The sequence below is a fragment of the Cydia splendana genome, chromosome 19 (assembly GCF_910591565.1).
Source record: "Cydia splendana chromosome 19, ilCydSple1.2, whole genome shotgun sequence".
NCBI lineage: Eukaryota > Metazoa > Arthropoda > Insecta > Lepidoptera > Tortricidae > Cydia > Cydia splendana.
In genome coordinates, this window is record NC_085978.1 from 3033120 (window position 1) to 3049149 (window position 16030).

Sequence of the window (16030 nt, forward strand, 5' to 3'; positions counted from 1 at the left end):
GCTTAACTTGGCAAATTTTGCGCAAATGGCAAAAAAGTGGTACAAATATTCATCAAAAAAACAAAAGTGGTCAGCTACATCCTGTGTTGGCAGGTTCCTGTGTCCGACCGAATTTGTGGTACCAAGTGAGCTACAATTTACCTCATCGAAAAATAGAATGTCACTTGTATGGTAGGATAGCTGCCATTGACTTTTTTTTTAATGCGGACGGACTGAAAACGCTGTCAGGCTAAGGTGAGGCCGACCAAGACATATGTCAACAAATTTAATGTAGGTATTACAATCAGTTGTTTTGATTCTATTTTTCGATGAGGTAAATTGTAGCTGTCACGTGGTACCACAAATTCGGTCGGACACAAGAACCTGCCAACACAGGATGTAGCTGACCAGTTTTGTTTTGCTGTCCTCAAAGGCAGCTATCCTACCATGCAAGTTTCATTCTATTATACGATGGGGTTTTTTTTATGAATTTTTGTGCCACTATTTTGCCATTAGCGCAAAATTTTCCAAATTAAGCCGCGGCCGACCAAGAACAGTTGATGCTACTAAAAGTCAGCTACCCCTACAGAGTAGGATTATTCTATTTTTTTGTCAGGTAGGGTTTCATGCAGTTGGCCACCGGACTATATTGAAACGTCAACATGGCTGACTTGTGCTGTTAATGTAGTTCAAAACTCTTTAAAAGTACTCTAAGCTGAATACATTTTGAATAAAACCTGTAAATACACTTCAGCTCCTATAACAGCGGTTTGAACCCCATTACCCGAATTATGATATAAGCGCGCTGTTACAGCAGCATTGTTGCCAAATGGTTATTTGATTGCTTTTAATAGGCTTTTATAGCAACAGAGAAGAGAGTTAAGTAACAGTTGTATTAAAGCGCCTTATTCAGACAATTAGCTAATCTATAGCTGTTATATGATTTTAATAGAACAATTATGCTGAATAAAAGTGATTTAGTAGCGCTAACTCAGCATTTATTAAAAGGTGGAATAAAAGTGCTAAAAGATAGTGCTATAAACGTTTATACGACATGATTATAGCACTAATTAGCGAAAATTGCTAAATAGTCGAGTTAATCGCTATTATACGATATATTGGTGCTTCAACAACCGTAACTCGGCTGTTATACGATTACAGGCTGAGTAAATCAATTCTTATACGACTATTTTGCTAGTTGGGATGTCAATACACTGGTAGCGGCCACTTTCATTTCATGGCAATACAGTAGCTCGGTATAGGACGTAGTACATAGTACTAACAGTAAATTTTAACTGAACATTGGACCTTATGACTTTTGCAATAAGGTACAGAAATTGTCAGCTAATTATGGATGTCGTTAGGTGTTAATTATAGCCTTACATGATGCTTGTAGTTGTAGATTTAGTCGTGCGAGTTAGGAACAGTGCGTGACTGTAATAAGTCAAACATGGTTTACGCATAGATCTGTAAACATTGCTTGCAATCTCACGGTATTAATTACATTGTAGGTTTTCCTAGAAATGTGTCAAGTCAAATCAAGATCATAAATATTTCATGCATTGTGTTCTTTTTAGATGCAATAGATGTATTTATCGAATTTTGCGGATTTGAAACATTTTGCGGTACCTATTAGGGCATGTAACTTTTCTCTCGTGTTTCTCTCATAAGAAATAAAAGTTCTACTGCCATGGGAACCATTGATACCTGGATGAAAAGAGTTAGAAACCGATTAATGAAATCAAGAACATCGCATTGAATTTAGTGAGATATATCTATGTACTTAGGAATGACTACTCGTAGTAGAGTATTTTTAGTGCTTATACCTTTCCACAGTGTTAGATGCTTTAAACATTTGCTTGCGTTTTAGATACATTTATGTGATGAACTGATGATAATTACGCGAGTAATTGTTTGTAGCCTTTGTAGCACATGTTGCGTATATTATTATATATCTTTAGGATGAATTTAATGCAGTTCTATTATACAATTCACACGGTAGGTATATATCCTTTAGTTTTTCCCGTTGGCATCTGCGTAGCCGTAGAAACCTGTTCTACACTTCTTGACAATCTTGCCTACGCGACGACGGCAGGATAATCCAATGATTTGCATAAGATGTTGTACTACTTATAGATCGTTTTTTTTAGCATTAGAAAAAAGGTAAACAATCATGACGTATCTTTTTATTTTATTTTATTTTTGTTACATACATGGAAAACCAACAGCTATAAACATTTCTAAAAGCTACAATAGATTTACAGACCCAATTACAGGTTCTCACTTACAAAAATTAAGTAAGCATACAAAGAACAAATATAATTACCAAGAAAAAAACCGAAATACAAAAAAATACAAGTGTACCTATGTAGTACTCGTATAACTTTAGTGAGCATTAGGGCTTCCAATACCGGGATCCCGGGATCCCGAAATACCGGGATCCCGTCTATTTATACGCATTTTTCAATACCGGTATTTTTTAATGCAATACCGGGATCCCGGTATTTTAAAAAACAAGGAAAATGGGCCGATTATAACGTTTAAAATCCATTAAAATGATTAATTCGGCTGTATCGAGAAGATTACTTGCCCATTTAATTAAAGAAGATCATTTAATTGAAACAAAATCTGTGTGTATGCGTTAGATAAATATTTGGTGATGATTTCTGATGTTCAGGATATGATATTAATATAATTCGTTCTTAAAATTATATTAAAAAGTAGAAAGAAATGAGCAAGGAATTGTAGTATGGCAAACGAATTTTTGGTGGCAAATTTGAATATAGTTGGCTGGTTTATTAGGTTGAAGGTTGAACTAAAAATGTGACCGGTGAAGTCAACAGATAAAATTATTGCCATCCTGGAGGGTGAAATTATAATTATTGCAGTTGGCGATTATTGTTTAATATCCTAAGCTAAGGACATACATATAAGTATCTGCTGAAACAAGAGTTCAAGTAGCGTCCATCATTATATATTATATACTATGAGTATGTATGAAATATGTAGTAGTATATTAATTATTTATATTCTAGTATTTTTATTTGTGTATTCTATATGTAGTTTATCAGAATTATTAGTTGTTCAGTTGTTTTCCATCGTTCTAATAAATTCCTCTGTTCTCCTTGCACCATTTTTACATGTCTCTGTTTGACCCGATGGTTGACTGGTAGAGAATGCCATTAGGCATTAAGTCCGCCATTTGTACATTATTTCTATGTTCTGTGCAATTAAGTTTAAATAAATAAATAATATCTGGTGTTACAGTGAGCCTTTTTTTAATAAAACTCAAAAATTTTAAGCGATTCATAGTCAATACCGGGATCCCGGGATCCCGGTATTGATGAAGATAGTTTCGGTATTAATACCGGTATTTAAAGAAGTCCGGTATTTGGAAGCCCTAATACCCACACAAACAAACGAGCATCGATGTATGTTTTATTACTTTTATTCATTTTGGGTCATCTGCCCCTTCAATAATTTGATTTTAGTAGGTAGGTTAGGCAGCCAAGCGGACCCAAAAGCCTTAAAAAAAATAGGTATAACGTACATAGCAATAGAATTGACAAACAAGTTAGGTTGTCAAACATTATACTTACTTAGTTCGTTTTTAGGGTTCCGTACCCAAAGGGTAAAACGGGACCCTATTACTAAGACTTCGCTGTCCGTCCGTCCGTCCGTCCGTCCGTCCGTCTGTCACCAGGCTGTATCTCACGAACCGTGATAGCTAGACAGTTGAAATTTTCACAGATGATATATTTCTGTTGCCGCTATAACAACAAATACTAAAAACAGAATAAAATAAAGATTTAAATGGGGCTCCCATACAACAAACGTGATTTTTGACCAAAGTTAAGCAACGTCGGGAGTGGTCAGTATTTGGATGGGTGACCGTTTTTTTTTTTTGCTTTTTTTTTGTTTTTTTTTTTTGCATTATGGTACGGAACCCTTCGTGCGCGAGTCCGACTCGCACTTGCCCGGTTTTTTTTAGCATTAGAAAAAGACTACCTAAGTACGCGATCCTGAGATCCTGACGTGCCGTTTAATTGAAAAACGCTTTTTTAAAATCAGTTACTATTACTTTATATGAAAGCAAAAGAATGTAAATAATCGTATATGATTCATAAATGTTACATATTTGCCGTAAGTAATTTGTTTTTCAAAAGTGTTTTTCAATAAAAATACACGTCAAGATTGTTAACCTTTTTTTCTAATGCTAAAAAAACGAACTAAGTATAGAACATAAATTCTTTTTAGTGACTTAGAAACAAGTCGAAAACTAACTTGTTACGAACTCATATCAATTCATTGTAGTTAGTCCCGCATAACATACTATATTATTGTTTACAACCTATGTTTTCATCATTATCAAAACGCCCGTACTCGGAAACTAACGGTACTTTAACTTTTTCATCGTCGAATCCAGGTCGAATCGTAACGTACATTAAGATTCATCTATTTTACGCCCTTTCAGGTTTATGCTACTACCACAGAATAAATAATAGTACTAGGTACAGAAGACTCACTCTCTAACAAAACGCGTCTGTTACGATTAGCACAGATATGGCCGCTAGGTGGCGACAGCGCCACGCGCGGCTTATGGCAAACCCCAAAATTGGGGCCGAACGGATGTACTTTTAGCTACCTGTAGCAAAGCGACGAAATCGCGGAGTGAGCCACGCCTGCTACTACATCATTATTGACCGAAGCGAAGCGAAGGTCTACGTTTTGACTCGGGCATTTTGCTTTCGTATGTCCGGATGTTCTCCTCTACAGGTCGCAATTCTTAACCGATTCTCGTGAAATTTTGTGACCGAATTTTATGACTAAATAAAAATTTTTTGTCAATCCGGTTTTTGGAAATTTTTAAAAATGGCGGAGTCGTGATACCTGGCGCCTAAACAAATAGTCGTATCGATATCATAAGACTTTTTTCTTTTTGAAACATGTTTACAGAGTTAATAGCAAAAAATGCAGAAAAAAATTATCGCTGGTTTAGGCGGTATTTAGATATTTAATTTTAACTAATTTTAATTTGAGAAGGAGTAGCTAAATTTCGTCAACCCATCTAAGAACTATTTGGCTCAGTTTGTAAACGTTCGCTTTTTCTGTTTGCACAGAGGGTCTGGGTTCGATCCCCAGTAATTGTATGCTGGGATATTATAACTTTTTGTATTTTTTTACACATAAATTTCGTATTGTTTTTCTTTAATTTACTATACTTACACCGTGTTTTTATTGAATTCCGTTAACTTCGGGGTATAGTTAAGTACGTTTATAAGAACTAAATGGCATAGTTAATTTTCAAAAAAAAAAATTTTTTTTGTTTTCTTTTTTGTTTTTTTTTTTGTTTAAAAAGTAATTAAATGTAGCATATAGCGTTGTTGTAACACGGGCATTACATTTAACTCAACCAAACAATTGAAATCTGTGACATATCAATGTCATTTCGTACATCAATCGACCGAGATTGTACTTAAGTTTAGTAGCAAATGTATGAACTCATTCTAAACACTAATCAATATGTAAGCCGGCCCTAAGGCAAGTGTACACGCTTGTAGAGGCCTTATAGTAAAAAAATAAATTATGGATTATCTCCGAAATGGACTTAATTAGAACATCGGTGTCTTTGAGAAAGTTACTTGATTTAAGCTCAGGAATGCACCCTTGAAATTAACGGAAATCATAAAAAACACGGTGTATTTAAAGCTCTTAGCACCATGTTATTTCAAGCTCTGCTCGCGAGGTCTACAGCTCACAGAGCCACTAGTCTAAATTATATGTCACGAACCGGTAGTGTCGCAGCCCTAGCGACTACTGTATCAAGCTGTTAGATGCGCAGGATTGAATCAGTTAACTGTTGATTTCATTAGTTCAGGATAAGCCACATAGATGGCGCTGAACCAACACCCTTGGTTGAGGTGAGGGTTGTGTGAGGGCAGAAACATTTGATTATACGATTTAGTATTTAGGGTTCCGTACCCAAAGGGTAAAAACGGGACCCTATTACTAAGACTCCGCTGTCCGTCCGTTCGTCTGTCTGTCTGATATATTTCTGTTGCCGCTATAACAACAAATACTAAAAACAAACTAAAATAAATATTTAAGTGGGGCTCCCATACAACAAACGTGATATTTTTCCCGTTTTCTACGTAATGAAAGAAAGAAAATACATTTATTCACGTCATCATAGTTACAATGGTACGGAACCCTTCGTGCGCGTGTCCTACTAGCACTTGGCCGGTTCATTGGTGAAGCTAGGCGACAAATACGGATTATTGCGATAGCATCATAAATTCCTAGGGCGATTTACTCAAAACTATGACTGTCAAACAACAGAAAAGTACAGAAAAGCATATATATAGGTGGAGGTACAAAGTAATATTAAGTAATAACATTGGGTTTGCCTTTATGGAGAATGACTGTGCGCAAAACGCATGTGGTTTATCACTACATACCTTATAAAACAAAGTCCCCTGCCGCGTCTGTCTGTGTGTTTTTTATGTTTGTTCGCGATAAACTCAAAAAGTACTGAACAGATTTTCATGCGGTTTTCGCCTATCAATATAGTGATTCTTGAAGAAGGTTTAGGTGTATAATTTATCAACCCGTACGAAGCCGGGGCGAGTTGCTAGTTATTCATTAAACAATCAAAACCACTGGGGCTGCAACTGCAACACAGTGTAAACAAACGCAGTCTCCAGGGCTCCAACTTCATATGTAGCATGTAGCTTTTGAACAATAAAGATTTATTTATCTACTAGCCTTTGCTTGCGACATCGTCTGCGTGGAATTAGTTCCAGCAGTTAGAGTAAGTATAGCGCCTGGATAAAATCTAATGGCAGTAATTTTGAGCATATTATGCTTAATTGCTTACACCAATTAACAGGCAATTCATTAATTATCTAATTTCCGACCCCCTTTTCACCCTTAGGGATGACTTCCGACATGACCTTCCCCGTAACTCAAACTATCTCTATATGCCAAATTTCAACTAAATCGTTTCAGCGGTTTAAGCGTGAAGAGGTAACACACAGACAGACAGACCCACTTTCGCATTTATAATATTAAGTAAGTATGGATACTATGGATTTATTTATTTAAAACATTTAATGGAGGAAGGAAATTCCTACAGCATTTAGAATTCTGCCTTGGACTGACTTTGGGAATTACTAATAAAAGACATGTCAAAGAGCACAGGTACAATTTGTCATTCATTAAACTGTTAACCGAGCAATTTGAGGCCGTTTCATTCGAGATAAAACCAACAATGGCAACCAGTTTAACCAAAAATTGCCCGTATGTAGCTTTAGATAGAGAATTAAATTGGTTGTGATAAAGTCACGGCGAGAGGCTAATTGGTACCTTTGAGGACAAGGATAAGTACTTCATTACGAGGATTAACAATGCAATAGTTCTAATCTTGATATCTAAGACCGTTTAGTAGGAAAATGTGATTTAAAAAAGTTTTAATAACTGGTTTGGCTTTTAAAATACATCCGAAATGTGAATGTTGATGTAGTAAAAATCCTTCACTCGCTCAAAATCTTTAACTAAGTAGCATTCGCTTAATGTACTTTGCCTTGTAATAAATTAATGCATTAAATGAACTAAAATTACTTCCGCTTCAGCGTGCATAAAAACATACGGTTGAAGATGAGAAGTAACTTTCTGACCTTCAATTTAATCGTGATCGTTGTCAACGAGTACAAAATAAATATCCTCACAATAAACTGACCCTGTACAATATACTGATCATTCGTGTACCTTATTGAAACGAGATAAGATCTAATATTGGTTAGTCACAATCACAAAACATTGAATGCGCGCTTTGGCATAACGCGCTTCCCGTTCAAAGTTTCTTAGCAACCATCAGTTTGCCATTGCAGTCACGCAACTAAACACCTGTTTTACACCCTAGCGACCAAAATAACTCATTACTGTAGTGATTAAGGGCATTCTTAAGCAAGTGCTGTTAGCTTAATTAATTTTTAATGTATTTGTAGTACTCTGTCAAGTGCTATGTTGGATAGATGTGGGTTAAGTGCAAAAATGGTGATGATAGTAGGGAAGCGTTATGTGAAAATGAAAATACTCTGTCTAGTAAAGTGCTTAAGGTTATCAGACAGGTGAAGGAGTGGTTTGGTACGTTTATACAATACAATACAAATACTCGTTGTTGCACACCTCAATAAAAGAAAACAATACAAAAGAAAACAGAAATAGAAGCAGAGGTAAACAACAGCCGGTCTTATCGCTAAAAAGCGATCTCTCCAAGACAACCTTTGGGTAGCGGAAGTTAATAAATTTACATGTCAGTTACTGATGGTATATATCACTATTATGATTATGATACTAACATATTCTATGACAGACCGACAACCAAAATAAAAGTACCTTTTTTATTTATTTTTTACACCACGTCCGTGGCAAACATACGGCCCACCTGATGGTAAGCGGTCACAGTAGCCTATGAACGCCTGCAACTCGCAGTCGCAGTCCAGCAGGAGTGTATAATATTATACCATGCGCGTTGCAGACCTTTATAAACCTATACTTAGCTACACTCGTTTTTAGGAGAACTTTCCAAATTGCATGAGAATTTTCCTATGAAAGTTTCCAGAAATTTCGGGATATTTTGAGATTGTTCTGCAACATGCACATTGCTACATATACCCTTACAAATATTTAAAATATTATCAATCTTAGAATAAAATATGCATTCAGCCCGCGTTTTAAGCGAAACTAAACTACTTTGTCGGTAAACATTGCCATGACCTTGCATTTATCTCTCTAAACAATAGCTTGTTGTCAAACATTCTACTGAGCTAGGTAAATAGTAGTGTATCTTAAATAAATACAAAGCTTTACTCAGCTCAAATAAACAAAGCAAACAGTTTTTCCATTTCAATAAGTAATTAAATTAAATATTTGTATAATACTTACCGAAAGTCAGTTGAAATAAGCGCACATAGGGGTAACTGCGCCTACTCTAGACACAACCGTAATAAAGGGCAATAATGCCAAGGAACAAGTTCGCCCATATGGGTGACTGCGCCTATTATAGACACAACTGTAATAAAGAATAAGATTCCCTTTACCCAGTAAGGAAAGGTTAGAACCCTTTATTTTACAGTTTTTGATAGGGTAGGCCCAATTGTGCCCGATAGGGTAGACCCTATCGGGCACACTTGTTTCTACTGAACATATCATATCTGATAAAGATAAAACTATATTAAATTTAAAAGTGGAAAAATTACTGTCTTGGGTGAGACTTGAACTCATGGCCTCTGATGGCCTTTGGTGGCTCAGATGGCAGAGCGCTGGAGTATCAATCCAGAGGCCGTGAGTTCAAGTCTCACCCAAGACAGTAATTTTTCCACTTTTAAATTTAAATTTATCAATAGCATCGTTCGCAGACGTTTCTGCTTGTTAAAAATTAAAATAAAACTATATTGTTTAATAAGCATCTATTTTACGAATAGAATAAACTAAACATGAAGATAGATCATAATCATTCAACTTCATCCACAGACATCATGAAATAATTTGTTGACAGATGGTATCATTGCCTCATTGTTGTCATTGTCCTGTCATCGCACGTGCAATGTCAAGTGTCAAGGTTGCGGGTCAAACGTTAGGTCAGCATCAAAAGAGCCAGCCAAAATGGCCAATTATATCTCAACATATCCTTATTACCACGGCAATAAAGTAGTTGTAATATATTTTCCTGGCCACTTTGACTACCGCCTACCGGTATTATTTTGTAGAGTACATTGTAATAAGATAAAATAATTACAATTCATTCTTTTTACAGTTACAATTATCTTTCAATGCCTTACTAGCATCATTTTAATTCATATTGAAATAATTTTGCCTTACAAATGTTATACAGGATGGCTAAAAAATAACTGCATTCCCGTTGCCAGGGAGGTTTTAGGGATTATACTGAATAACTTTTAGTAACAATACAACTAGTTTGTTTATTGTTAACAAATACCCAGTATGCCCACTCAATTATTAAAGTGTGGTTTTATTAGGTTTTTCCTCACCAATGTCTAGTCTTTCGCATTTACATAATAACGGGTATTCCACGATGACTGTCCCAGTGTCCACTATGTATACAAACCAGTTCGAATGCCGAGACGATACCTACTTATGAATGGGAAAAACCCACGAGACACCGTCTATGGCTTTGGCTACAGATTATGTATAATTGCTCCAAATATTTGTTGATTTTATTAGATGCTGTGGGCTGATTTAGACGCCGCGCGAACTCGCATGCGATTTTGTTATATTGCGAACTGTTGGTTACGTCCAATTCAACCGACCGATCAAAACCCGCATGCGAGTTCTCGCATCGTCTAAATGAGCCCTAAGACAAATTCGTGCGTGAATTCATTTATAAAGTGGCCATGCAATTTTGCCACAGGGTGTAAACTTAAAGTCATAGTCAGCAACAAAAGTAAGCGTATTCTGCGTATTAAAGTATGCATCAAAACTTCAAAAGTATGTAGATACTTTTCAAGTTTCTACATCCTTATTCAATAGCTAAACAAAAAGTGATATGTCTTTGTGGAACAAATAGACTGTAAAAGATAGGTACTTTCGAAGGCGAACTGTACTGATTTGTCTCTATAGTTCGTTTTTTTAGCATCAGAAAAATACTACGCGATCTTGACGTGTCTTTTAATTGAAAAACGCTTTAAAAAATCATTAACTATTACTTATGAAAGCAAAACGATGTAAATAATCTTATTATGATTCATAAATGTTACATATTTGCCGTGACTTATTTTTCAAAAGTGTTTTTCAATAAAAAGACACGTCAAGATTGTTTACCTTTTTTCTAATGCTAAAAAACGAAATATAGTTGGACAAGTATTCCAGGGTGATAGATACTTTTGGCGCGTTGTATCATCCGCTACTATTGCTGTTGACTGTACTTTCATCTGACATAAGACCGTTTTTTGCTTGCCTTAACATTCACTTACTTAATATAAAATTATTGTAGATCAGGAATGTGGATTTAATGCCTGCCTGCAGTGCCTGCGTTGCTTGCAACACTGGTTTCATCCTAACTTAGTGTTAGAAACTCTGATTTTGTCAATTGGGTCTCTCTTTCTATTACTTCAGGTATATAAATATTAGATAACGCTGTGTAGGTACTCGTATTTTATGAGTCTTAGGTACTTACGAAAAGCCGTGCTCATCACCGATAAAAATTGCATAGATTTGTTCTAGTAGGCTATCAAATGTTTCTTCTATATGACAAAATCAGAGTTCGTAGTAATACGTCAAACAATATTTTTATGAGCAGATAATGTAATTTTTTTATTCTACGAACGATTTCCTCTCATTTAAAAAAAATGTACTGTCTACATATTATTGGGCAATATTAAAAGTAACCTGATGTAAATAAAACTTTACTAACAATGCGCATCATTAAATTATTAACAATATTATAATGCATGTAACTAACAAAAACTTTTTGTGTTTTCCTCCTCTTTCCCCCCTATCCTCGTGTTTGTGTGTTTTGTAACCTTAATCTTAAAATCGCGTTTATCTACCGTTGGATTATTATTGTAAAAAATATATATAAATTATTATTTGCCACATAAAAAAATATTCCGCTTCCAATAAACCTTTTCGTTTTGAAAAAAATTCGGAAATTCCGATATTTAATTTTTATCTGTACTTAAAATTTGAAAATCGGATTGTTGTTTGCACCCATCAATTCTCATTCTAAATTTAAATCACAACTGAATGAGGCCCTCGTGGAAAATTCTCGTTCGAAATTTGAATCGCGCCGTTTGATTCGACTGCGATTTGCGGCGCCTGCGGCGGCTAATTGACAATTACCCGTCACTCGTTCAATGCGTGCTCTATTTCCATTGTCGATGGCTATTTCTGTACTGTTACGACACGTTACCTTCGTCCTGTCTTTTGTTACGGTTATTTTTCTATTTTATGTACTATTGTAAAAAATATTTTCGACATAAATGTCTTTTAAAAACAAATAAAATCTTTTTTGAAACAATAAATCCATAATGATTACCAAATAACGAAATTATCACTAAAATTGTTGTTCTTAAACAATGAAATTTAAACTTCTATATTTTTTTTATATAATCTTTGTACTGCTTCTTAAATAATCGTCTAAAATTTTCCAACAAATATTTAACTTGTACTTCAACCTTTCGGTAAAACATTCTAAAAACGACCTACATTTTCCGTAAAACAAAAATTCTCGCGCCAAAAAACTCCTAAAACTAACCTTCTACCCTCCTAACACCTCCTACTTTTCCTACCCATTGTAGTCGTCTCAACCCACAGCAAATCCATCTTCAATTATTCAGACGGCACCTACGAAGAGGAGTACTCCTGCTGGCCACCAGCCATCTGCATGATCCTCATCTCTCTGGTGGAGATCGTCATGTTCTGCTACGACGCCGCACATGGGAGCACGACGGCTGTGGGACCGCTCGCGAAGATATTCATATACAATCCGAATAGGAGACATGAGGCGTGGCGGTTCATCACGTACATGTTTGTACATGTCGGGTTAGTATCTTTCATTTTTCAAGTATCTACGTTAACTCTGTCAATAATGATGGTGCACAGACACGTACTCCTGCTGGCTACCAACCATTCTGCATGATCCTCATCTCTCTGGTGGAGATCGTCATGTTCTGTTACGACGCCGCCCATGGGAGCACGACGGCTGTGGGGCCGCTCGCGAAGATATTCATATACAACCCGAATAGGAGACATGGGGCGTGGCGGTTCATCACGTACATGTTTGTACATGTGGGGTTAGTATGTTTTTTTTCAAGAGAGTATAATCTGACTGTTAATTCGGAGGTCAATGGTGGCGTGATGCCATACGCAAACTTTTAATGTAGCCACACTAACTAGGCAGGTGCTTACATATAATCACGCCTATTTCTCGGAGGGGTAGGCAGAGACCACGGATTTCCACTTGCTACGATCCTGGCATACCTCTTTCGCTTCCTTCACTTTCATAACATTTAAGAATGAACGAAAGATTTTTTTTTGTGGTATGATATAGGTATTATAACAGATATTTAAAGCGACATGGAACTTTGTGACTCAAAATAATTTGCAATTCGGGGATTCCCCGCGCCTTTGGTCCTTCGGCGCCATTTGGAAATGTCCGACTTTAATGAAGGAACGGTTTCACATTGGTTTTAATAATCGGGATTTCCCTGAACTGGGGTTTTCTAGGTTCATTGACTTGCACTTATTTTACATTTCGCGTAATGACCGAGTTGACGAGTATTATTCACACACTTTAAAAAACAAAGGCGCCTAAAATGGTATAGAATAACATAAAGTGTCATTTTTGGAGTGTATCTACATATTTTTTATTAAGTACCTCGCTGTCATATGAAAAAAATAAGTTTTTTGACCTACGTTATTCTCACCATTTTAGCGACATTGCTTTAGATACAAACCGAACATACATTTTCATTCATGAAAATATTTTAGCATTTTACTTAGGGAATGCAAATCGGTTATTTTCGGTTATTTTTTGTATGGAAATCATCGGTTATTAACCGAAACCGCGGTTATTTCCATACAAAAAATAACCGATTTGCATTCCCTAATTTTACTCCGTTAGACAGTTACCTATTTGATTACATATTTGCGCAGTTTCCGCATTTGCAACGATCTCCATACAACGATACGACTGTCTTCTATAATAGCTACCCCAACTTAACAAAAACTGTTCTCTTTTCCAGCGTCGTTCATCTCCTAGTCAACCTACTAGTACAGCTGTTCCTCGGCGTTCCACTCGAAATGGTCCATCGCTGGTGGAGAGTATCCCTAGTATACTTGGCAGGCGTAGCGGCCGGCTCTTTAGCAACAAGTCTGACGGACCCTCGCGTACATTTAGCTGGTGCATCAGGGGGAGTTTACGCACTTATAGCAGCGCATATAGCTACTATTATAATGGTTAGTATTAGTATGAAACTTACTAGTAAACTATTAGGTGTCCCGCTAGATATGGTCATCGCTGGTGGAGAGTGACCCTAGTATACTTGGCGGGCGTAGCGGCCGGCTCTTTAGCGACAAGTCTGACGGACCCTCGCGTGCATTTAGCAGGTGCATCAGGGGGAGTTTACGCACTTATAGCGGCGCATATAGCTACTATTATAATGGGCAGTATAAACCGTAGAGAAATATAGCCAGTATATAAAGCATAGAGTACGTGCTCTCTCAATGCATCAGTTTTGGTACCAGAACGACTATTATTTTCGTAGATCACATCTAGCATCGAGTAGCGGAATTATCAGTACCGCTACTTGATACTAGATGTCTCGAGTGTCGCGACACGAAAATTGTATTGAACAACAATTTACATCTAATATTAGACGCAGAAAGAGTTGAAAATTGAGTTCCGATTAATCCGGTTTATAATATTAGCGGAAAATGGTCGAGCATTAGACTTTTCGGTCGTCGCAACATCTATTGTTGTTGTTATTGTTGTTGTCGTTGGTCTCTTATTTTAATCTTACTGGATCCAGTCAGGAATCCAGTCAGCCAGTCAGGAGTCAAGGTTCCAGTCAGCCAATAAACTTTTCAGCCATGCCAAATGTCAAAAGAAAGTTTGCTGCGTCACAGCCTCTGTTACTTCATCAATACATGGATTGATGTTAATATTTGAGACTGGTCTACCGTAACTTCCTGCAAATCACGAAGGCTAAAAGTATCTCATAAACCCCCTGTTAATAGACTATGATAGAAAATTAATGATTTGTTGATATTGATAGGTAATATTATTTTTAAATTCCAGAACTGGGCAGAGATGGAGTTCGCGATAATACAGCTTCTAGTGTTCCTACTATTGGCAGCAGTAGACATCGGCACAGCGGTATACGACCGTTACTGGGGCGTAGGTGTCACTAATATCGGCTACGTGGCGCATCTAGCGGGCGCGATCGCGGGTACGTACCGCTCCCTTCACAAATAATGGGACTAATCTCTAAAACGTAATTCAAGACCAAAAAAAGTAAGAAAATGTTGCGACTTTTTACTAGCGCGTCTTGTATTTATGTAAAAATAAGTAAATAAAAGTACTTTTTTAAATCGTAGGAGTTAAATTACTTATAAATAAATTATTTTAGCGTGATTATTTATCAACGGGAATTTACAATTTTACAAACAAATTATTGCAGTGGCAACATTTTCTTACTTTTTTTGGTCTTGAATTACGTTTTGCGGTATAATTGAAGTTCCTCGGTGGTATCAATAGTAGGGGGGAGTAGGCTAGTCCAACTCCAACCAGCCCAACTCTTCCAAACATCAAATCTTTGATGTTGAGCAGGGCCTCTAGGAGATATTTCGGAGATCTGGCGGCCTAGCCCAGTACGGTTACCATCAGTTTGTCACTGACATAAACGCCGTCGAGAACGCAATTTACTTTCTATACATCCCGTTTGCACTAATATGCGAGTGCGAGCGAGATGTATAGAAAGTAAATTACGTTCTCGACGGCGTTTATGTTAGTGACAAACTGATGGTAACCGTACAGGTGACAATCGCTTGCGCTTCGCCATCGAATCGCTTTATGGCTCTCTATCACTCTTCCATATTAGTGTGACAGTTGCGTTTCGTTCGCTACGGAACGTTACCGATTGGCATGGTGTCTACGGGGCCTGAGATGTTTTGCCCTGTATGGAGCCACCCCAGGGAATTTCACCACGTGAGAGGCTGTCTCTTCTGTCTCCATGCTACCTCGGCTCAGCATAGGGGACTGTCTGTCACCTGATTTAAAAACATGTTGGTTAAATAGTCTATGACCTGTGGCGGCATGGCCGCGTTTTTATCGCCTGTCGTATCATGCGTCACTTTCGCACTTACACGTTATAACGTGACAGGCATGGTGACATGTGGTAAAAACGCGACCGTGCTCCGCCACCTGTTATGACACTGGTTACGATCCTCAATTGGACCTTAGGGTGGTATCCCACCTATCCAATTTCTTTGTCCAATGTGTATTGCGTCTCACGTTTTGCTTTAATGA

At 37.0% G+C, this 16030-nt stretch overlaps 1 protein-coding gene across 6 annotated transcripts in view; it reads left to right on the plus strand.

Moving 5' to 3' along the window:
• The window catches only part of LOC134799892 (rhomboid-related protein 2), a 65171-nt gene that overhangs the window by 44714 nt on the left and 4427 nt on the right, over positions 1-16030 (plus strand). For 4 of the 6 annotated variants that reach the window (XM_063772320.1, XM_063772322.1, XM_063772323.1 and 1 more), the window contains 3 exons: positions 12339-12543; positions 13746-13959; positions 14801-14951. In XM_063772320.1, the coding sequence (XP_063628390.1) occupies positions 12339-12543; positions 13746-13959; positions 14801-14951 (570 nt within the window). Of the gene's footprint in view, positions 1-12299; positions 12544-13745; positions 13960-14800; positions 14952-16030 lie in introns of all 6 variants that reach the window. The other 2 variants (XM_063772321.1, XM_063772324.1) reach the window with 1 other exon arrangement.